Source organism: Berghia stephanieae, chromosome 11, assembly GCF_034508935.2.
Source record: "Berghia stephanieae isolate SIO BIC M18660-M18661 chromosome 11, UCSD_Bste_1.3, whole genome shotgun sequence".
NCBI classification, from domain to species: domain Eukaryota; kingdom Metazoa; phylum Mollusca; class Gastropoda; order Nudibranchia; family Aeolidiidae; genus Berghia; species Berghia stephanieae.
This window is the reverse complement of record NC_088370.1, coordinates 16536874-16553520: the sequence shown is the minus strand read 5'-3', so window position 1 is coordinate 16553520 and position 16647 is coordinate 16536874. Positions and strand designations below refer to the sequence as shown.

The following is a 16647-nucleotide window of genomic DNA, read 5'->3' as shown; positions in this document are numbered from 1 at the left end:
CAGTCGAAACCTTTGAAACAGCTAATGTGTATATAGAAACCCCATACTATACAGGAATAGTGGAATGCTGTATACTTCCCAACCCCGTCGCTGATGTTATTGTTGGCAATATAAAAGGTCTTAAAGACAACCCAACAGATGTAAAAGAATGGTCATTAACCCAAGAAACAGCTTGTCTAGCAGAAACAAGAAAGATGACTAAGACAACAGAGAAGCCAATGACTATTTCTCTTGAACCACAACAATTTGACAGGAACACGTTCATTGAAGAACAGAAAAAGGACCCGACTTTAACATCATATTTCAATATCGCAAACAAAGGGACGAAATCAAAAGTTGAATACATCATTGAAAAAGATATTCTGTTCAGGTTACATAGGAAAAGAAACAAAATAGCTAAACAACTGGTCACGCCGAGTATTTACAGAAACAAAATCCTTGGAATAGCGCAGGATTCAATAACTTCTGGACATCTTGGGAGCTCTTCCACATTGAAGAGAATATCCGAGAATTTCACATGGCCTGGAATTACTAAAGACGTCCGAGAATATGTGAAATCGTGTGACACATGCCAAAGAAGAGTCGCAAAAGGCAGAATACCGAGATTGCCATTAGAGACAACCCCAGTTTATTTAAAAAGTTTTTCAAAAGTTGCAATTGACATTATAGGCCCTTTAACAAAATCAGATAGAAACCATACACACATACTAACACTAGTCGATTACGCAACCAGGTGGCCAGAAGCGATAGCATTGAAATCAACTACATCGGATCACATAGCTGAAGCATTGATGACAATTTTTACTAGAATAGGCATACCAAATGAGATACTGTCGGACAATGGACCCCAATTTACATCACATATGATGCATGAAACCATGAAACTCATGGGAATCCAACACTCATTCACAACTCCCTACCACCCCCAAGCAAATGGTCTTTGTGAAAGATTTAATGGCACTCTAAAGAATATGTTAAGAAAAGTGTCAGCAGAAAAACCAGATGATTGGGACAGATACTTACCAGCAATCCTATTTGCATATAGAGAAATACCCCAAGAATCTACAGGCTACTCCCCATTTGAGTTGATGTATGGACGATCACCTCGCGGCCCGATCAATATAGTAGCCGACATTTGTAAAGGGAATGAGGAGGACAATAACGAAATTATGTTTGCTTACGAATATGTAAGAAACCTGAAAGACAGAATAGAGGACACATGTAAGCTAGCACAGGAATCCGTCACTAAAAAAGCAGAGAAATACAAGGAATACTCCGATCGAAAAAGCAAGTCAAGAAAATTTGAGATTGGTGACAAAGTACTAATACTCTTACCCGATGACTCGAGTAAACTTTTAGCTACATGGAAAGGACCATTCAAAATAACAGCAGTAAAATCTAATGTTAATTACGAGATTAAAATTAACAACACAACAAAGACATTCCATGCAAATATGCTAAAAAGTATTTTGATAGAGACACAGTGTCGCAACCTATGTTTACTAATATCGAAGCTTCAAATGCAGGATTGATCATACCGCTGGTCATGGGACACAGACACCCGAGACAGAAAAACAAACAAAAATCGCACAATTGCAACCACCTAAGACAAAAAAAGAAGTACGCAAAGTACTTGGGCTCCTAAATTTTTACAGGAAATACATTTACAACTTCGCGCACATCGCGACACCGCTAACAAATCTGACAAAGAATGGGTCACCGAACAAAATTGTTTGGACAGAAGTGTGTCAGAATAGCTTTAACCAATTAAAGGCATTACTCTGTTCAGAACCAATTCTTAAATTACCCGACATATCAAAAGAATTTGTTGTAAGAACTGACGCGTCTGATAAGGGCATCGCAGGTGTACTATTACAGGAACATGAGGGAACTCTAATGCCTTGCTTATATGCAAGCAGAAAATTATTGGACAGAGAATCACGATACTCTGTAATAGAGCGTGAAGGACTGGCCATCGTCTTTGCTTTAAAGACATTCAGCAGATATCTACTGCTAAAAGAGTTTGTGGTCGAAACGGATCATAAACCACTCACGTACATAAGAAATAACAAAATGAATAATAGTAGAGTACTAAGGTGGAGTCTATTTTGCAAAATTACACTTTCAGTATCTCTCACATACCAGGCTGTGAAAATATTCACGCCGACCTACTTTCTCGATTAGTGTAAACACGTGAGAAGGGTATAACTTAACCTCCCATGCATACTGTTAGTTACCTCGCAAACTATGCCAAATCAGAACGCACAAATTCGATAATTTTATTTGTAAACATGATGACCCAACTTAATGTAACATTGAGTATTGTTTGGATATATATATATACCATACCCATTCATGATTTGGGAAATCTTCTCTTTATCTATTATTGTTATGAATTTTCACTCATTTATGATTAATAATTGAAATGTCAATATTCCATTTACATTTTCATTCATTTCATTCAGTAAATTACCTTCATATCATCGACTTAAATCATGCTTCATTGCCATCACTATTGTTTATCACAATGATTTGTAATCACATTGCCATCATGTTGTTCATCACAATGATTTGTAATCACAATCTTTCATTGTTATTGTCACCCATTCATATACCTACGTTAATATAAACATTTCCATGTCTAGTTAATAAATAATTTAATTGTAGCACAAATCATAACAATGGATTAATGCTAGAGTATCATGATAGTAAATTTACTTCCGTTTGTAAAATCTATCTTTCCCATAATGGTTAAAGAGTATATTTTAAACGTGGGTGGGGGGTGTCACAGTAAAGGTTGTTCACAATTATCTTATTAAATTTTATTTTATTAAGAACTGAATTCATCTCACTCCAGTTATATTTCGGTAGGCTTAGATAAACTTTACCGTCTAATATTAGATCGTCTTTCCTTTTATAGCCTTCCCTCGAATTAATTTCTAATTAGTGAATACTTTTCGTTCTACATTCTGTCACGTAGCCACTTATTATAAAAGCTGATAGGTCTAACATTCGACACTCACTTTCTCTCCACAATCTATGCCGGACGGCCAGTCGCTCTATTCCTATATATATACTGGAAGATTTTTTATCTTTTGGGACTTTGTAGATATTATATCTACACCATTAAGACGCCGGAGCTTTTAACTTTGATTGTATAATCTTCAAGGATCAAACCCGAGCCCGCTGTCAAAGGACTACACAATAACCTCTTACCAATTGCCTGGAAGTGGAATTTTACGAGCCCGATCCTGTTATCAGAGGAATAGATCATCCAAGCCCATCAACTGCCTGGAACGTAAACTTACGAACCTGACATATTATCATAAGTTACGTAAAATATTCATATCTCTATTTGTAACTGCCACGATCACTGTTTATCTCTTTTAATTAAATTTCATCATTATTTTTATTTCATTGTAAACAAATCGTTAATTGTTTTTCATTTATAGTAACTAGTAAATTCTGGGGCCTCATTCTACATATATCTTTATGCATAGTCGAGTAGCTCTTTACTCACTTGAGACCATGACAAAGATGATCAGAAACGGTGTAAAAACTCGATGAACTAGTCTGCCGTACTCTGCAAAACGCATATCTATTTAAAATTTTGGCCAGAAAACTCGTCCTTCAAATATCGATCGATTTAAATGACTCTCATTTTGGCAAAAGCTCTCAAACCCGGGACTTCTGGTTCTAAACTATCCAAAAAATGGCCCTTATGAAATACTTCTCCGACGAGCATAAAAGTGTATCCAGAGGAGAAAAACATTATAAATCTTATCTCATTTTGACTTTTATACATTCTGTTCATATGACATTTATTTGAAAAAGTTCTAGCCGCATGAAGAATATAAAGTACCGATTTTCTTTGTTTAAAACCAAGCTGCTCGTTGCTGGGCGGACGTGACATCGGACTATTGAATCCAATTTTTTACAAAAAAATATTCATATTCTTAGCAACCTGATAAAGAGTATACTATGATATTCATTGTAAAACATATCAATATTTACAATTTAAATTCTACAAGCTGCTCATAAGAGTTTTAATTACTTTGCTCTGATCTAGTTTACTCCAACATGACAACAGGTGAGAACTCACTCACTCACTTTCAATCAATCCCAATGACCGGATGATGATCGGGGGGACTTGCGTGAAGCAGAAGTTACAGTCTTACTCCTTGCCTGCCAGTTGCTAGCCTTATGTAGCAGCTCCGGAACCGACATCTCTGTCCATTCTTTTATATTGTCCAGCCACATCTTCCTTTGGCGCCCTCTTCTGCGCTGGCCTTCGACTGTGCCCTGTAGGACTGTCCTGCTCAGGCTATCGTGTCGAGTATGGTGTCCAAACCGAGACAGTTTTCTGCGCTTCACAGTCAATAGAAGAGGTTCTTGTGAGCCTGCCCGAGCTTCTATTTCTTCCAGGACGTCTTCGTTTGTGCGATGCTCCGTATATGGTGGAGAAGCTGGGGCACAAATTAAGTACTTTTGAGTACTGAAGTTCTGTAGCTAAGCGATCAGGTACTCATTTCAGATCTAAGTATGGTAAAATAATATGAGCAAATAGTATTTTATTAACTTCCCGTCTCACACAACAAAACTCAAACCCGTAATATAGATAGAACGAAGATGACGTCACTCGTGTCTTTGTTATTGTTTTTGTTTTTTGCCACACACGTTTATAAGTAATTCTCACTAAAGTGTGTTGTCCCGACTATAAAAGTTCATGGTTCACATAGGTTTTTTTTGTGTTGGTCCGTTATACTTCAGGATGGCAATGTTGTTGAGCTTCTTCTCACTCTCACTCTCACTCTCACTCTATCCCATGACCGGTTTGTCGTCGGGGGACTCTCGGGATGCAAACTTCACGAATCAACGCCGCTCATCACGGTCTTGGGCAGGGTTGCCAATTTGGCAGATTTTCTGCCAAATGTCCTTTTTTTTGGCAGAATTTGAAGTCGTCTCGCAGAAAAAAAAACAAAACGGTTTGGCAGTTTGGCAGTTATTTGGCAGATTTTATTTTCCACGTTTTCCATGGCAATTTTTATGTAATAGTGATTTTTTTAAACTTGGGAAATGAAAAAAGGTATGACATCGGCCTTTCGAATTTTTTGTTTAACAAGACTGATGAGTTTTCAAAAGGAATACTATAAATAGTACGGTTTGGCAGATTTTTGTGGTATTTGGCAGATTTTTTAAAATTCCAGTTAGCAGAATGCCTGAAAATAATCTGGCAACCCTGGTCTTGGGCCTTCCTCATTAGATTGTTCCACGTCATTCCTGTCCAATCTTGAATGTTATCCTGCCACACTTTCCTCTGTCTTCCTCTTTTTCGGCAGCTTTCTACTGTGCCCTGCAATATTGTCTTGCATAAGCTTTCGTTTCTTACGAGGTGACCAAACCAATCTTCTTAACCAAGTGCAGACTGTCTATATCAGTCATTAGCTGGGTGTTATTGTCATTTTATTTTAACACTAAATTTCACTTTGCTGTGTCCGATCCACGACCTTTTACCATTTTGATACGATGGGCCACATATTCCTATGCGGCTATGTGGTCTTGTGGCATGACAATCGCTTTGGGATCCGAAAGTCCTGGGTTCGAGCCTCGCTCGGTGCATAGGTGGGTCCTTGGAAAAAAAGCTCTTTACTCACATTCTCTCACAGTACTCAGATGTAAAATGTATTGTAATATATGATTAAATGTTATTTTATTAACATTCCTCCACCAGCAAAAAAAAAAAAAAAAAAAAAAAAAAAACTCAATCCGACTATCCACAAACTTGAATAAAACTTTGAGTGACACTTAAGGAAGGCTTTAGAAGCAACAAAAGGGATGTACTCAAAACCGGAAGTGACCCTTAGAAATTGTAAATATGAATGATAGATAGGTGAATCGTCCGACTTTCTCATAACTAGTTACTCACCTAAAGCGGGGTGTTGCCATTGACCAAGATGAAGATTATGAGGATGAAGACAATGAAGAAGGCTATGACACCCGCTTTCGGATCGGAAGGTCCTTGGTTCGAGCCTCGCGCTCGGCGTATAGTTGAGTCCTTGGAAAAGGCTCTTTACTCACATTCTCTCACCGTACTCAGTTGTAAAATGAGTACCTGGCCCTTAACAGCGTTGTCTTTGTCCGAAAAAATGTAATATCGCCTAACAGGTGTCATGTTCCGTCCTACATGTTAAATGTTGCTGTTGATCAGGGATCCCTTGTAAAGCGCTTTGAGCACATTAGTGGATATTGCGCTATATAAAGCTCAATATTTTTATTTTTTTAGAAGATGAGGATTATGATGAAGATAATGATGCTGACTATAACCCAGATACCGAGAAGCCCGCTGATTGCAAACAGCAGTGATGAAATATTTATTATCTGTCGACTGACTGACTGTACATTGTTGAAAATTGTTTATAAAAGAGCATCCTTGAGAACTTGTATTTGAGTTTTCAGTGACTGTGGCAATATTTTGCAGTATGATTTGATTCTGATAGTTGAATATGCTTTGTAGTACTAAGTTATTCTTAAAAACCACGCATGGGTTTTGAGTTGGATGATCGATAAATGTGATGATGGTAAGAATCTTGCTGCGATGTTGTGTCCTTGTCTACAGATGTAAGATGTTACATAATATTACCCTTCTCTACTCATGTGTGAATGTGTATCTAACCCTAATCTGCGTGAGATAAAATGAGTGCTTGTAAAACAAGGATTCCTGACAACGAAATGAAAATTTTGTTCTGTAATCACAAATTGAGGAATTATTGAAGAATAATGAAACACATTGAGTAAGACTACTAGATATATGAAAATGAACTGTAGAATATTAAACATTTTTTTCAAATCTATTCAATGCCTTCTCTAATGAAATTGTATATTTAGCTTACTGTTAGACATCATTCAGCAAGTCTTGTTATGCCTTTATTCAAACCTCGGCAAGAAAATGCAAACTTTTTTTTTTTTGGCTGTCTGAATTACAAATTATTTGGCAGAAATAGCGATTTGTGTCTCTGCTGGTTGCTGGCAGAACGACTGTATTGGTGCGAGGTATGTCACATAAGGGTTGTCGTAACGTTATTATTGATGAGAGCTACAGTAATCGTTTGATCAATGGCTCAGTGGAAGAAAGTATGGTGATCAGATTTCTCAATATAAGAATTAACCAATGCTTGAGTGGAAAGTATGGTGAGCAGTTTTCTCCATATAAGAATTAACCAATGCTTGAGTGGAAAGTATGGTGAGCAGTTTTCTCCATATAAGAATTAACCAATGCTTGAGTGGAAAGTATGGTGATACATTATTAAAACTTTTTTTGTGTATGTGATTTGATTTTATAGTATATACATTGTACATAAACATACATACACACAGATATATATATATATATATATATATATATATATATATGTGTGTGTGTGTGTGTGTGTGTGTAGTGTGTGTGTGTGTGTGGGTGTGGGTGTGTATGTAAATCGTGTCAAACTTATTTTAACATAAATTCTTATAATTTTGCAAGCGTACGTCTGCCCTCAGCAAAGACGACGACGACGACAACGACAATTATGATGATGATGATGATGATGATGATGATGATGATGATGATGATGATGATGATGATGATGATGATGATGATGATGATCGATAATAATTGTGCTGGAGATGGCGGTGGAAGTGGTTGATATTATTGGTGATCACGACAAAGCAAAATCCGTATCCGTACGTTAAGCAACACATTCTACTGGAACTATGCACTTCTTAGTAAAAGCAAACCCCTTCTATACAACACGAAGGAGACCGTATAGAATGCATTTTAAAAAATAGAGGCAAGCTTTATTGTCATTATTTGGGGAATGGCCACCGTTTGAAGTAGTCATCAGTTCTGTATAATAAGCTGTCTGTTTTTGTGTGTGTATTCGATGTTGGTAAACAAACGCTTGGACCGATTTGCACTCAACTTGGCACAGACCATAGAGGTGAACATTGGAAGTGATAAGGACTGACTGGAAGCGACGTCACAAAACCGGGAGTAATGTTATTGGTCAAAAACCATTTTTGAGAAATTCAATCTGTCCTCAAAGACTATGGAACCGTCGGAATTTCCCTCAACGGTGCATCATCCTGAAGAGATCCCTGGGAAAATAACATGGTGGTACAGGAAATGATACCACTAAACCATAAGTGAACCCCTGAAACAGGAATTTAATCATAAAGACTGGGAAATGATCCGACTATCCACAAACTTGAATAAATACATAAGGGAAACTTTATTTCATTTTATGCTGATTAAACTTAAGTGTGCCCGTTATTCATGACTGCAGTCTCCTCCAAAGTGGCATAGAGCTGTGCAGAGAAGGAGGGCGCTTGCACACTTGCATCGTGCCTTGAAGCCTTTCTTGCATCCACATCAAACCAGTTCAAGGCATGTCTCCTCTATAGGTGGCAAAGCGGTCCATACAGGCTTCCAACTATCTGCTTCATCTATGCTGTCGGTGGGTCTTTCTGTCGCAATTTCTCCTAACAATTTAACATGCTGATACACAGCATCTGACGTTGGTGAAATATTTTCGATAGCTTTGCATCTATGTGCAAATATCTGCTAGCGTGTATCACTCACCGTTGTCATTGCACTATTCTTTTCAAACAGGAGATCAACAAACTTTTCGATCATTTTAAAGCAGGCTTCCGTAGGGTTGGTAGCTGAAGCTAGTTCAAGTAATGCAGGGGTCACATCACTGAAAACATCTGATATTGTGATTTTTTTTCTCCTTTGAGACAGAATACAAAGAAACAGTATCACACCCTGCATGGAAGATCGGCAGAGTGTCAACACTGTCTGCTGGAAGTCTGGCTGCTATTTCGTGAGCTACAATATGAAAATAATGCTTTCCTGAGCCAAACATAACCCAAAATCTCCCAAGATTTTAGCTTCTCAGCGAAGTGAATGGCGAGCTCAGCTACATCAGTGTCCACGGTTCTAATGAAACGATTCACTCTTTGGCATGCAGAAATAATCGTTTGACAGCTTCTTCATGCTTTCAATCATCAATGGCAGACACATCGGTTGCAGTTGAAGTGCTGATGGCTTTCTTTTGACAAGATATGACTACAATTTTTTTCCCTGTATAAAGGCAAATAAATTGTGTCAATAATTGAAATAAGCTTTCTTTATTTACATTGTATCGGAGGAACCCAGCCCAATTTAATGGCATGGGCACCCTTGATGTCATTTTAGGACTTGACCATGTCTACGTTTCAGTCGAGTGGATGATTTTAAACTATCAAGAACATAATGATTTCAGACCACTAACTCACTATCTGCAAATTCCTGAAAGGTGCGTGCTGCCATTTCGCCCGTTCCGTCCACTTGACTATCTAATTCTAGTCAACGAAAATACATGGCAAACAATGATGTTTATGATGATGATGATGTCGATAACGATGAAAATGTTGATAAAAGTTGTAATCATTAATAAATCAAGCAACGTATCTTATCTCTTTTAAGTGGTCCGTGTCAAGGACACATTGGACGTCAGCTATTCCCGGATCAAAAGTTCACTCAGACATACTAACAACGAGATAAGGGACGGACAACTTCGGCCATTTTGAGCAGCGCATCTATAGATAGAACGAAGTTGACGTCACTCAGGTCTTTTTTTTTAAAGGGTTTTACGGCACTTGCAACGCATTGAGGTCATATCAACGCCAGTAAAAAGGAAGAAAATGGGATTGTAACAAGTTATAGAATTACAATTAAAGCACCCAAGACAAAGTAAGACAAAAGGGAATTAGTTAAAATATGGAACAGTTGTAAATTCCAAGAGCACACTATCAAAGTACTTAGTTTGAGATAACCTAAAAGTCTCATCCAGACACAAGCCCAGGTCATTGCTTGACCTTCTGGTGTCAACTGTCAGTCTGAGATTGAGTTATAAAATAATCTTCAACAGCCGTGACGTCACTTACCTCGTAATGACGCACAGTAACTTATTAACTGGTTCTAAACTCTAAAACATTATAGATCATGTATTGACTTTAATACATTCTGATCACATGACATGTGAAAAAGTTCTAGCCAGCATGAAGAAAAAATAGTACCGATTTTCTTTGTTTAGAACCAAGCTGCTCGTTACTGGGCGGACGTGACATCAGACTATTGAATCCTATTAAGTCAGGCTTTGAATAACCTAATGCACAACAATGAAGCTGAGTGTTGACTTCTGAACTTGATTACACTTTGACATTTCCAAATATAGGCACAATTTGCCATAATATTGCCTTCCACAAATTCTAAAATGTAACGCTCCGTCTCTCAGGGCCGAGTGGTTAAGGCATTACACTGTGATTCGGAAGGTCCATAATTAGAGCCCCCCCGGCACTTTCGTTTTTATTTCCTTGGACAAGATTATTAACCCTCAAATTCACGCCAACGCGGGTGAATCCTCCTGACATGAGACATCTCGTTTAATGGGTTATCTATAGATAGTTCGAAGATGACGTCACTCAGGCCTTTGTTATTGTTTTTGCCATCCGCGTTTGTGAGTTGTTCTCACTAAACTGTATTTAACCAGACTATAAATGTTCATGGTTACACAGAGTTTGTGTGTTGGTCCGTTAAACTTCCGGATGGCAATGTTGTGAACTCCTTGGCCAAGCGCATTCTATCTATATTCCTTCATGGAATGCCTTGGCGACGGTATCTTATGATAGCAACGTAGAAAACAGTGTGTAATTTTAACGTTTATAATGTGATCGAGAAACTCGAGTGATAGCTTGTCACCCATTTGGCGGTATTTGTTGCAGTTCTTCGCATGTGCTCGGACAAACAGTCATAGTTGTTTGTTTATCAACAATAACGTGAATTGAAATCAACCTCTCTCTGATCATTGTTATTGTTTTTCGACCGCCAAATGAGTGACGAGTTATCACACGATTTTCTCGATCACATTATAAAAGTTAAAGTTTACACATAGTTTTCTGCTTTGGTTCAATTGATCAAGCAGTAAACAGTGAGTATTTTACTTAGACACATACCATCAATAATAAAACGTGTAGTTTGCTATATCAACCAATCGCTGTCATTGTTTACATCATGACGACTGTCCGAGAGGCGTGGATATCTATGTGACAATTTTTAACGGAACACTCGGCCTTCAATTTAAAAATCGATTGATTAAAATGAGCCACATCACATCTTGGCAAAACATTTTCAAATGAGTAGCTGGGTCCTCTTTATATCTTTTGAAAGTTGAGGCGACATTTGAAAGATCTACTGATCACCCTACGACATCGGGAAGTTAAACCAAAACATTATCGTACTCTGGAAAACACATATTATAAAAATTGGCCAGAGAACTCGTCCTTCTTCAAATAATATAGATCGATTTAAATGACTCTCATCTTGGCAAAACTATCCAAGCCTGTGCCTTCGCAAAGCCCACAGGTAGCACATCAAGATACATATAAATGTCTGGATGAACGTGAAATTTGAAATTTTAAAGATTGATTTTATAATCCAAAATAGTCCAATTTTAAAAAAAAATGACAACAGGCAATTAACCAGTAGTTCTTTGACCAATCAAAACATGGAATTTGTGACACACTTTCACACATGCTCGGTCAAACAGAGTTGGTTGTTTATAAACAATAACGTGAATGAAATTCGACCTCTCTCTGATCATTGTTATTGTTTTTATACCGCCTTGATGGGGGACTAGTTATCACTCGATTTCTCGGATATATTATAAACGATTAAGTGTTTTAAAAAATTGAAATTTTGTATAGCGCAATATCCACTAAACGTGCTCAAAGCGCTTTACAGTGGATCCCTGGCCAACAGCACCACTTTTTATGTAGGACATGACATGACGCCTGTTATGCGTTATTACAATTTTTTCGGACAAAGAAAACGCTGTTAATGTCCAGGTACTCATTTTACACCTGAGTACGGTGAGAGAATGTGAGTAAAGAGTTTTTTCCAAGGACTCAACTATGCGCCGAGCGAGGCTCGAACCCAGGACCTTTCGATCCGAAAGCGAGTGTCATACCACAAGACCACATAGTCGCACACATTGTTTTTTTTTTTTTGTTGGTTTTATTGATCAAGCAGTATAACAATGTGGGTATTTCACGTAGACACATACCATCGATAGCAAAATCTGTGTTGTTTTCTATGTTTACAAATCACTTCAAATGTTGACATCATGACAACTGTCCGACATGCGTGGTTATCTCGGTGTCAATAGATAGAATGAAGTTGACGTCACTCGGATCTTTGTTATTGTTTTTTGTCATCCACGTTTATGAGTAATTCCCAATTAACACTATTATCCAGACTGTAAAAGTTTATGGTTTACACATAGTTTTGTGTGTAAGTCCGTTATACTTCCGGATGGCAATGTTGTGAACTTCTTAGGCAAGCGCACTCTATCTATAGATAGTATGCGCTTGGCTAAGAAGCTCATAACATTGCCATCCGGAAGTATAACGGACCAACACACAAAACTGTGTGTAACTATGACCGTTTATCGTCTGGTTAATACAGTTCAGTGAGCATTACTCATAAACGCAGATGGCAAAAAACAATAACAAAAACCTGAGTGACGTCATCTTCGAACTATCTATACTATACTAGTGGTATGACACTCTCCACCGATGCTGAGTTGAGTCCTAGAAAAGCCTTTTTACTTACTTTCTCTCAACGTACCCAGGGGTAAAATTAGTACCTTGCCGTTAGCAGATGTGTCTCTGTATGAAAAACTGTTATATCGCTAAACAGGTGTCAGGTCTTGTCTTACATGTTAAGTGTTGCCGTTGTCTTGGGGCCACTTGAAAAGCGCTTTGAGCACGTTAAGTGAATATTGCGCTATATATAAGGTCTTTCTTTTTGGAAGCTCAAGTTTTTGAAAGTTATACAAACTAATATCTCACATTTTTACTCATTTTTACTATAAAAACTTATCAGGGCGACATACTACGGGATTCGAGGATTGGTAGTCACTAGAGCCATGAGTCCTTTGAGCCGGAGTTCATCCCGGTTTCTATAGCATGAAAAGGACAATAGATATTGCTTGCTGCCCTCTGGATCGGAGCCAAGTATAACGCAAAGTACTTTCCGCCGAATCTAACAGATCTAGCTATCCAATCACTACTGGGTGTACGGGGGGGGGGGATCGGAAAAGTATTTCGACTTAACTAGGATCGGTCCCAGTCCCTTTGAACGTGACGAAAGTGCTCTACCAATTGAGCTATCGGGAGCCTCTTTTGAACAAACATGAATGACATTGAGCAAGGTTATTCAAAATACATAATTGAAGTGTGTATAAATATTTACACATAAAAATAGGTAAGGTCGTCTCAAAAATTAGATTGCATTACACCAGGACACATTAAATTAACACACTTGCAGAAACAGAGATAAGTGGTATGTGCGACTTTAACAGATTTATCTAACTCTCTCGACTTCTCTTTTTCTATCTCTTTCATCTCTCTCCCTCTCTCTCTCTCTCTCTATCTCTATCTCTCTCTCTCTCTCTCTTTATCTCTCTCTCTCTCTCTCTCTCTCTCTCTCTCTCTCTCTCTATCTATCTATCTCTCCTTCTCGAACTCCCTGTCTCAGTGTCACTTTGTCAAACTATTTCAACTTGGGGATTTGTCGAAGAGAGCGATTGACAAAAGTTTGTATCTTGGCTGATGTGGTCAAGGTTCATCGTCAAGTGTTTGACTCAGTTATTTCTTTAAACATTTTATTCTATTCGCAGGTTTGGCAGTCAACATTGATATATCTCCTGCCGACATTGACACCTTCACGCAAAATGCCGTCAACACAATATCATGCATCCCAGGAGCTTCAATTGATCAAGTGGCGCAAGAAATCATGGTGTTACAGATCACAAAAGAAGGCGATAAACCTCTCACAATGTTACGACCAAGTTGTGGCATTACAAATGGAACTAAGAATCTAAAAGATTTTCATGTCGAAGGCCGCATTGACAAAGTCCCAAGCAAGAGTTATCTGAAACTGTCTCTGATGAATCCTGTGGATGAAGACGCTGGGATGTATCAGTGTGTTATTTACTATTTGGATGATGCTGGTCGTGTGAAGGAAAAGAGGGCTGAAGCCCAGTTAAACAAACAGGACTTGAGATCTGTTGTGAATAAATTGATGGAGACAGTATCCGACCTGAATAAAGAACTGAAAAGTCGGTCTGACAGGGAGAGGTATCTAATTAATAAAATGGCTATGCTCGAAACTAGCCTTAGAGCAAATCTTACATCACTGGAGGAAAAATTCCAATCACAAATTCCAAGGAAGAATGGCAATGACTCACCACTATTCTCAGCGAGGTATACGGTGAAAAAGTCTGATAATGTAGGAGATACTGTCGTTTTTAATGAAGTCTTGGTAAATATTGGCCAGAATTACGACAAAAATACAGGATTGTTTACCGCTCCGAGGCCAGGGATATATGGATTCCATTTATCCGCCATGTTGTGGACAAACTATGGTCATATTGATCTTTTAATACACGTCAATGACAAAATAGAGGCGGCTCTATCAATGGCATCCGATAACATCTGGGACCAATCAGCGACAAGTGCATTTCTACCTCTTAAAGCCAATGACATTGTGAAGGTTGTTGTAGGTTCAAAGAATAGCGGAATGAAAATTCGAACCGACAGTGTTTATACCTCATTCATAGGATATCTTTTCCATGAAACGGACTAGTTACATTGCATGATACTGTGCAATGTTTGCAATTTGCAGTTTCAAACTTTTGTTGAAGGGTATGAAAAATCACCGAAGTAAATATCAGAAAACTCGTTAAAGTAGAAACTCTGGGGCCGGTGGTTTTATTGAGAGAAATGATTGGAAATGATTTTATTTGATATTAGATTTTAGTATATTTGAGCCCCGAAGTGAAATGTTTAAACTCCAGAGTTAAATTTGGTTGAGCAATTTTTTTTGGTTGTAATCATAAAATAAATCGAAGAAACATACACGTCTTACAGAGTCTTGTTCCTTTACATTTTACATACAGTTATAATTGGACTCCCTAAGTGGATTACATTTTTGAGAAAATATGCATTTGTTAACAAGAGTTTATAATGTGTAACATAGTGTTCTTGTGTTTTAGAATAGTAAAACAGGTGTAAAGATTTATTATCATTATCATTGTTGTTTTTGTTGTTGTTGCTCTTCTTCTTCTTCTACTTCTTCTTCTTCTTATTCTTCTTCTTCTTCTTCTTCTTCTTCTTCTTCTTTTTCTTCTCTTCTTCTTCTTCTTCTTCTTCTTCTTCTTCTTCTTCTTCTTCTTCTTCTTCTTCTTCTTCTTCTTCTTCTTCTTCTTCTTCTTCTTTCTTCTTCTTCTTCTTCTTCTTCTTCTTCTTCTTCTTCTTCTTCTTCTTCTTATTTTCTTCTTTTTTATTATATTATTATTATTATTATTATATTATTATTATTATTATTATTATTATTATTATTATTATTATTATGATATTATATATATAGTATTATTAGTAGTAGTAGTAGTAGTAGTAGTAGTAGTAGTAGCAGCAGCAGAGTAGTAGTAGTAGTAGTAGTAGTAGTAGTAGTAGTAGTAGTAGTAGTAGTAGTAGTAGTAGTAGTAGTAGTAGTAGTAGTAATATCACCATCATCATCATCATCGTCATTATTATTATTATTATTATTATTATTATTATTATTATTATTATTATTATTATTATTATTATTATTATTAATATTATTATCATTATTTTGCACCTAAGCAGAATCTTGTCCTGTAGCAGAACGGAAAGTTGTAAAACTTGAACACCAAAGTATGTTATAATATATTTGCCAACATTTACTTCACTCGACTCCAAAGAAATGAATACCTGCGTAACTTGCATTTGGTTCTGACTGATATAGAAAATGTTTCATTTGATCCGATTGGTAAGATTGCAAGTGCATTGAGCTTCTAATAGCCAACACATTGACGACATTCGACTCCAGAAGAAATGAGTATTATTTTCATAAAATAAAATAAAATTCCCTTTATTCACCCAATAGGGGAATTTCTTTCTCTTTGGTCTATTCCAAGGGAAGATTGGAATAACCCAGGCGTCAGCCGAAGTTCAGCGCCGCAAAGTGAACTTGGGCGGGGTGACTTGTTCAATGTCCACACAGCACAGCAGCGGGTGATCGATCTCGGTACATTTCTGGTGCGAAGCAAAGACCGTACCGCTGAGCCACGCTGCCCCTGGTTGTTTTGTTTCTGATTTTAATGGAAAACTGTTTCATTGGCCAGTTTGAGGAGATGGCAATGCACTGAGAATGACTTTATCAGTTAACCGTGTCGTCCTGGGATTCTTCTTGTCCTTCAAGTACCAAGTCTGTGCCAGACATCGGTGATCATGGTACGACATCCATCTCTCTGATCAGACCCCACCCCCCATCCTCCTTCTCCACTCTCAATGTTTATCATTCGTCGATGCAATCCAGTTGACGCCTAGGTTTTCTCGGTCTTTTAGTAGATCTTCTTCTTCAAGTATCAAGTCTTTGCCAGACATTGGTGATCAGGGTACGCCATTCATCTCTCTGATCTGACGCCCCCCCCCCCCCCATTCTCCTTCTCAAATCTCAATGTCTATGATTCGTCGATGCAATCC

The 16647-nt window shown here is 37.7% G+C and overlaps 1 protein-coding gene across 1 annotated transcript; it reads left to right on the top strand.

The window, feature by feature from the left end:
* Window positions 1-11386: 11386 nt before the first annotated feature.
* On the top strand, window positions 11387-14997 carry LOC144956350 (uncharacterized). The gene is made up of 2 exons (XM_078886847.1): window positions 11387-11477; window positions 13758-14997. Exons 1-2 carry the CDS (start codon window positions 11387-11389, stop codon window positions 14723-14725), a joined length of 1059 nt encoding a protein of 352 aa, XP_078742973.1. The 3' UTR covers window positions 14726-14997.
* The last annotated feature ends 1650 nt before the right edge of the window (window positions 14998-16647 follow it).

Bases quoted from the DNA above. Each gene is read 5' to 3' on its own strand.
- LOC144956350 (XM_078886847.1), top strand. From the start codon at position 11,387: ATGACTCTCATCTTGGCAAAACTATCCAAGCCTGTGCCTTCGCAAAGC. The intron at 11,478-13,757 runs GTGAAATTTGAA...TTCTATTCGCAG, and splicing joins ATATAAATGTCTGGATGAAC to GTTTGGCAGTCAACATTGAT.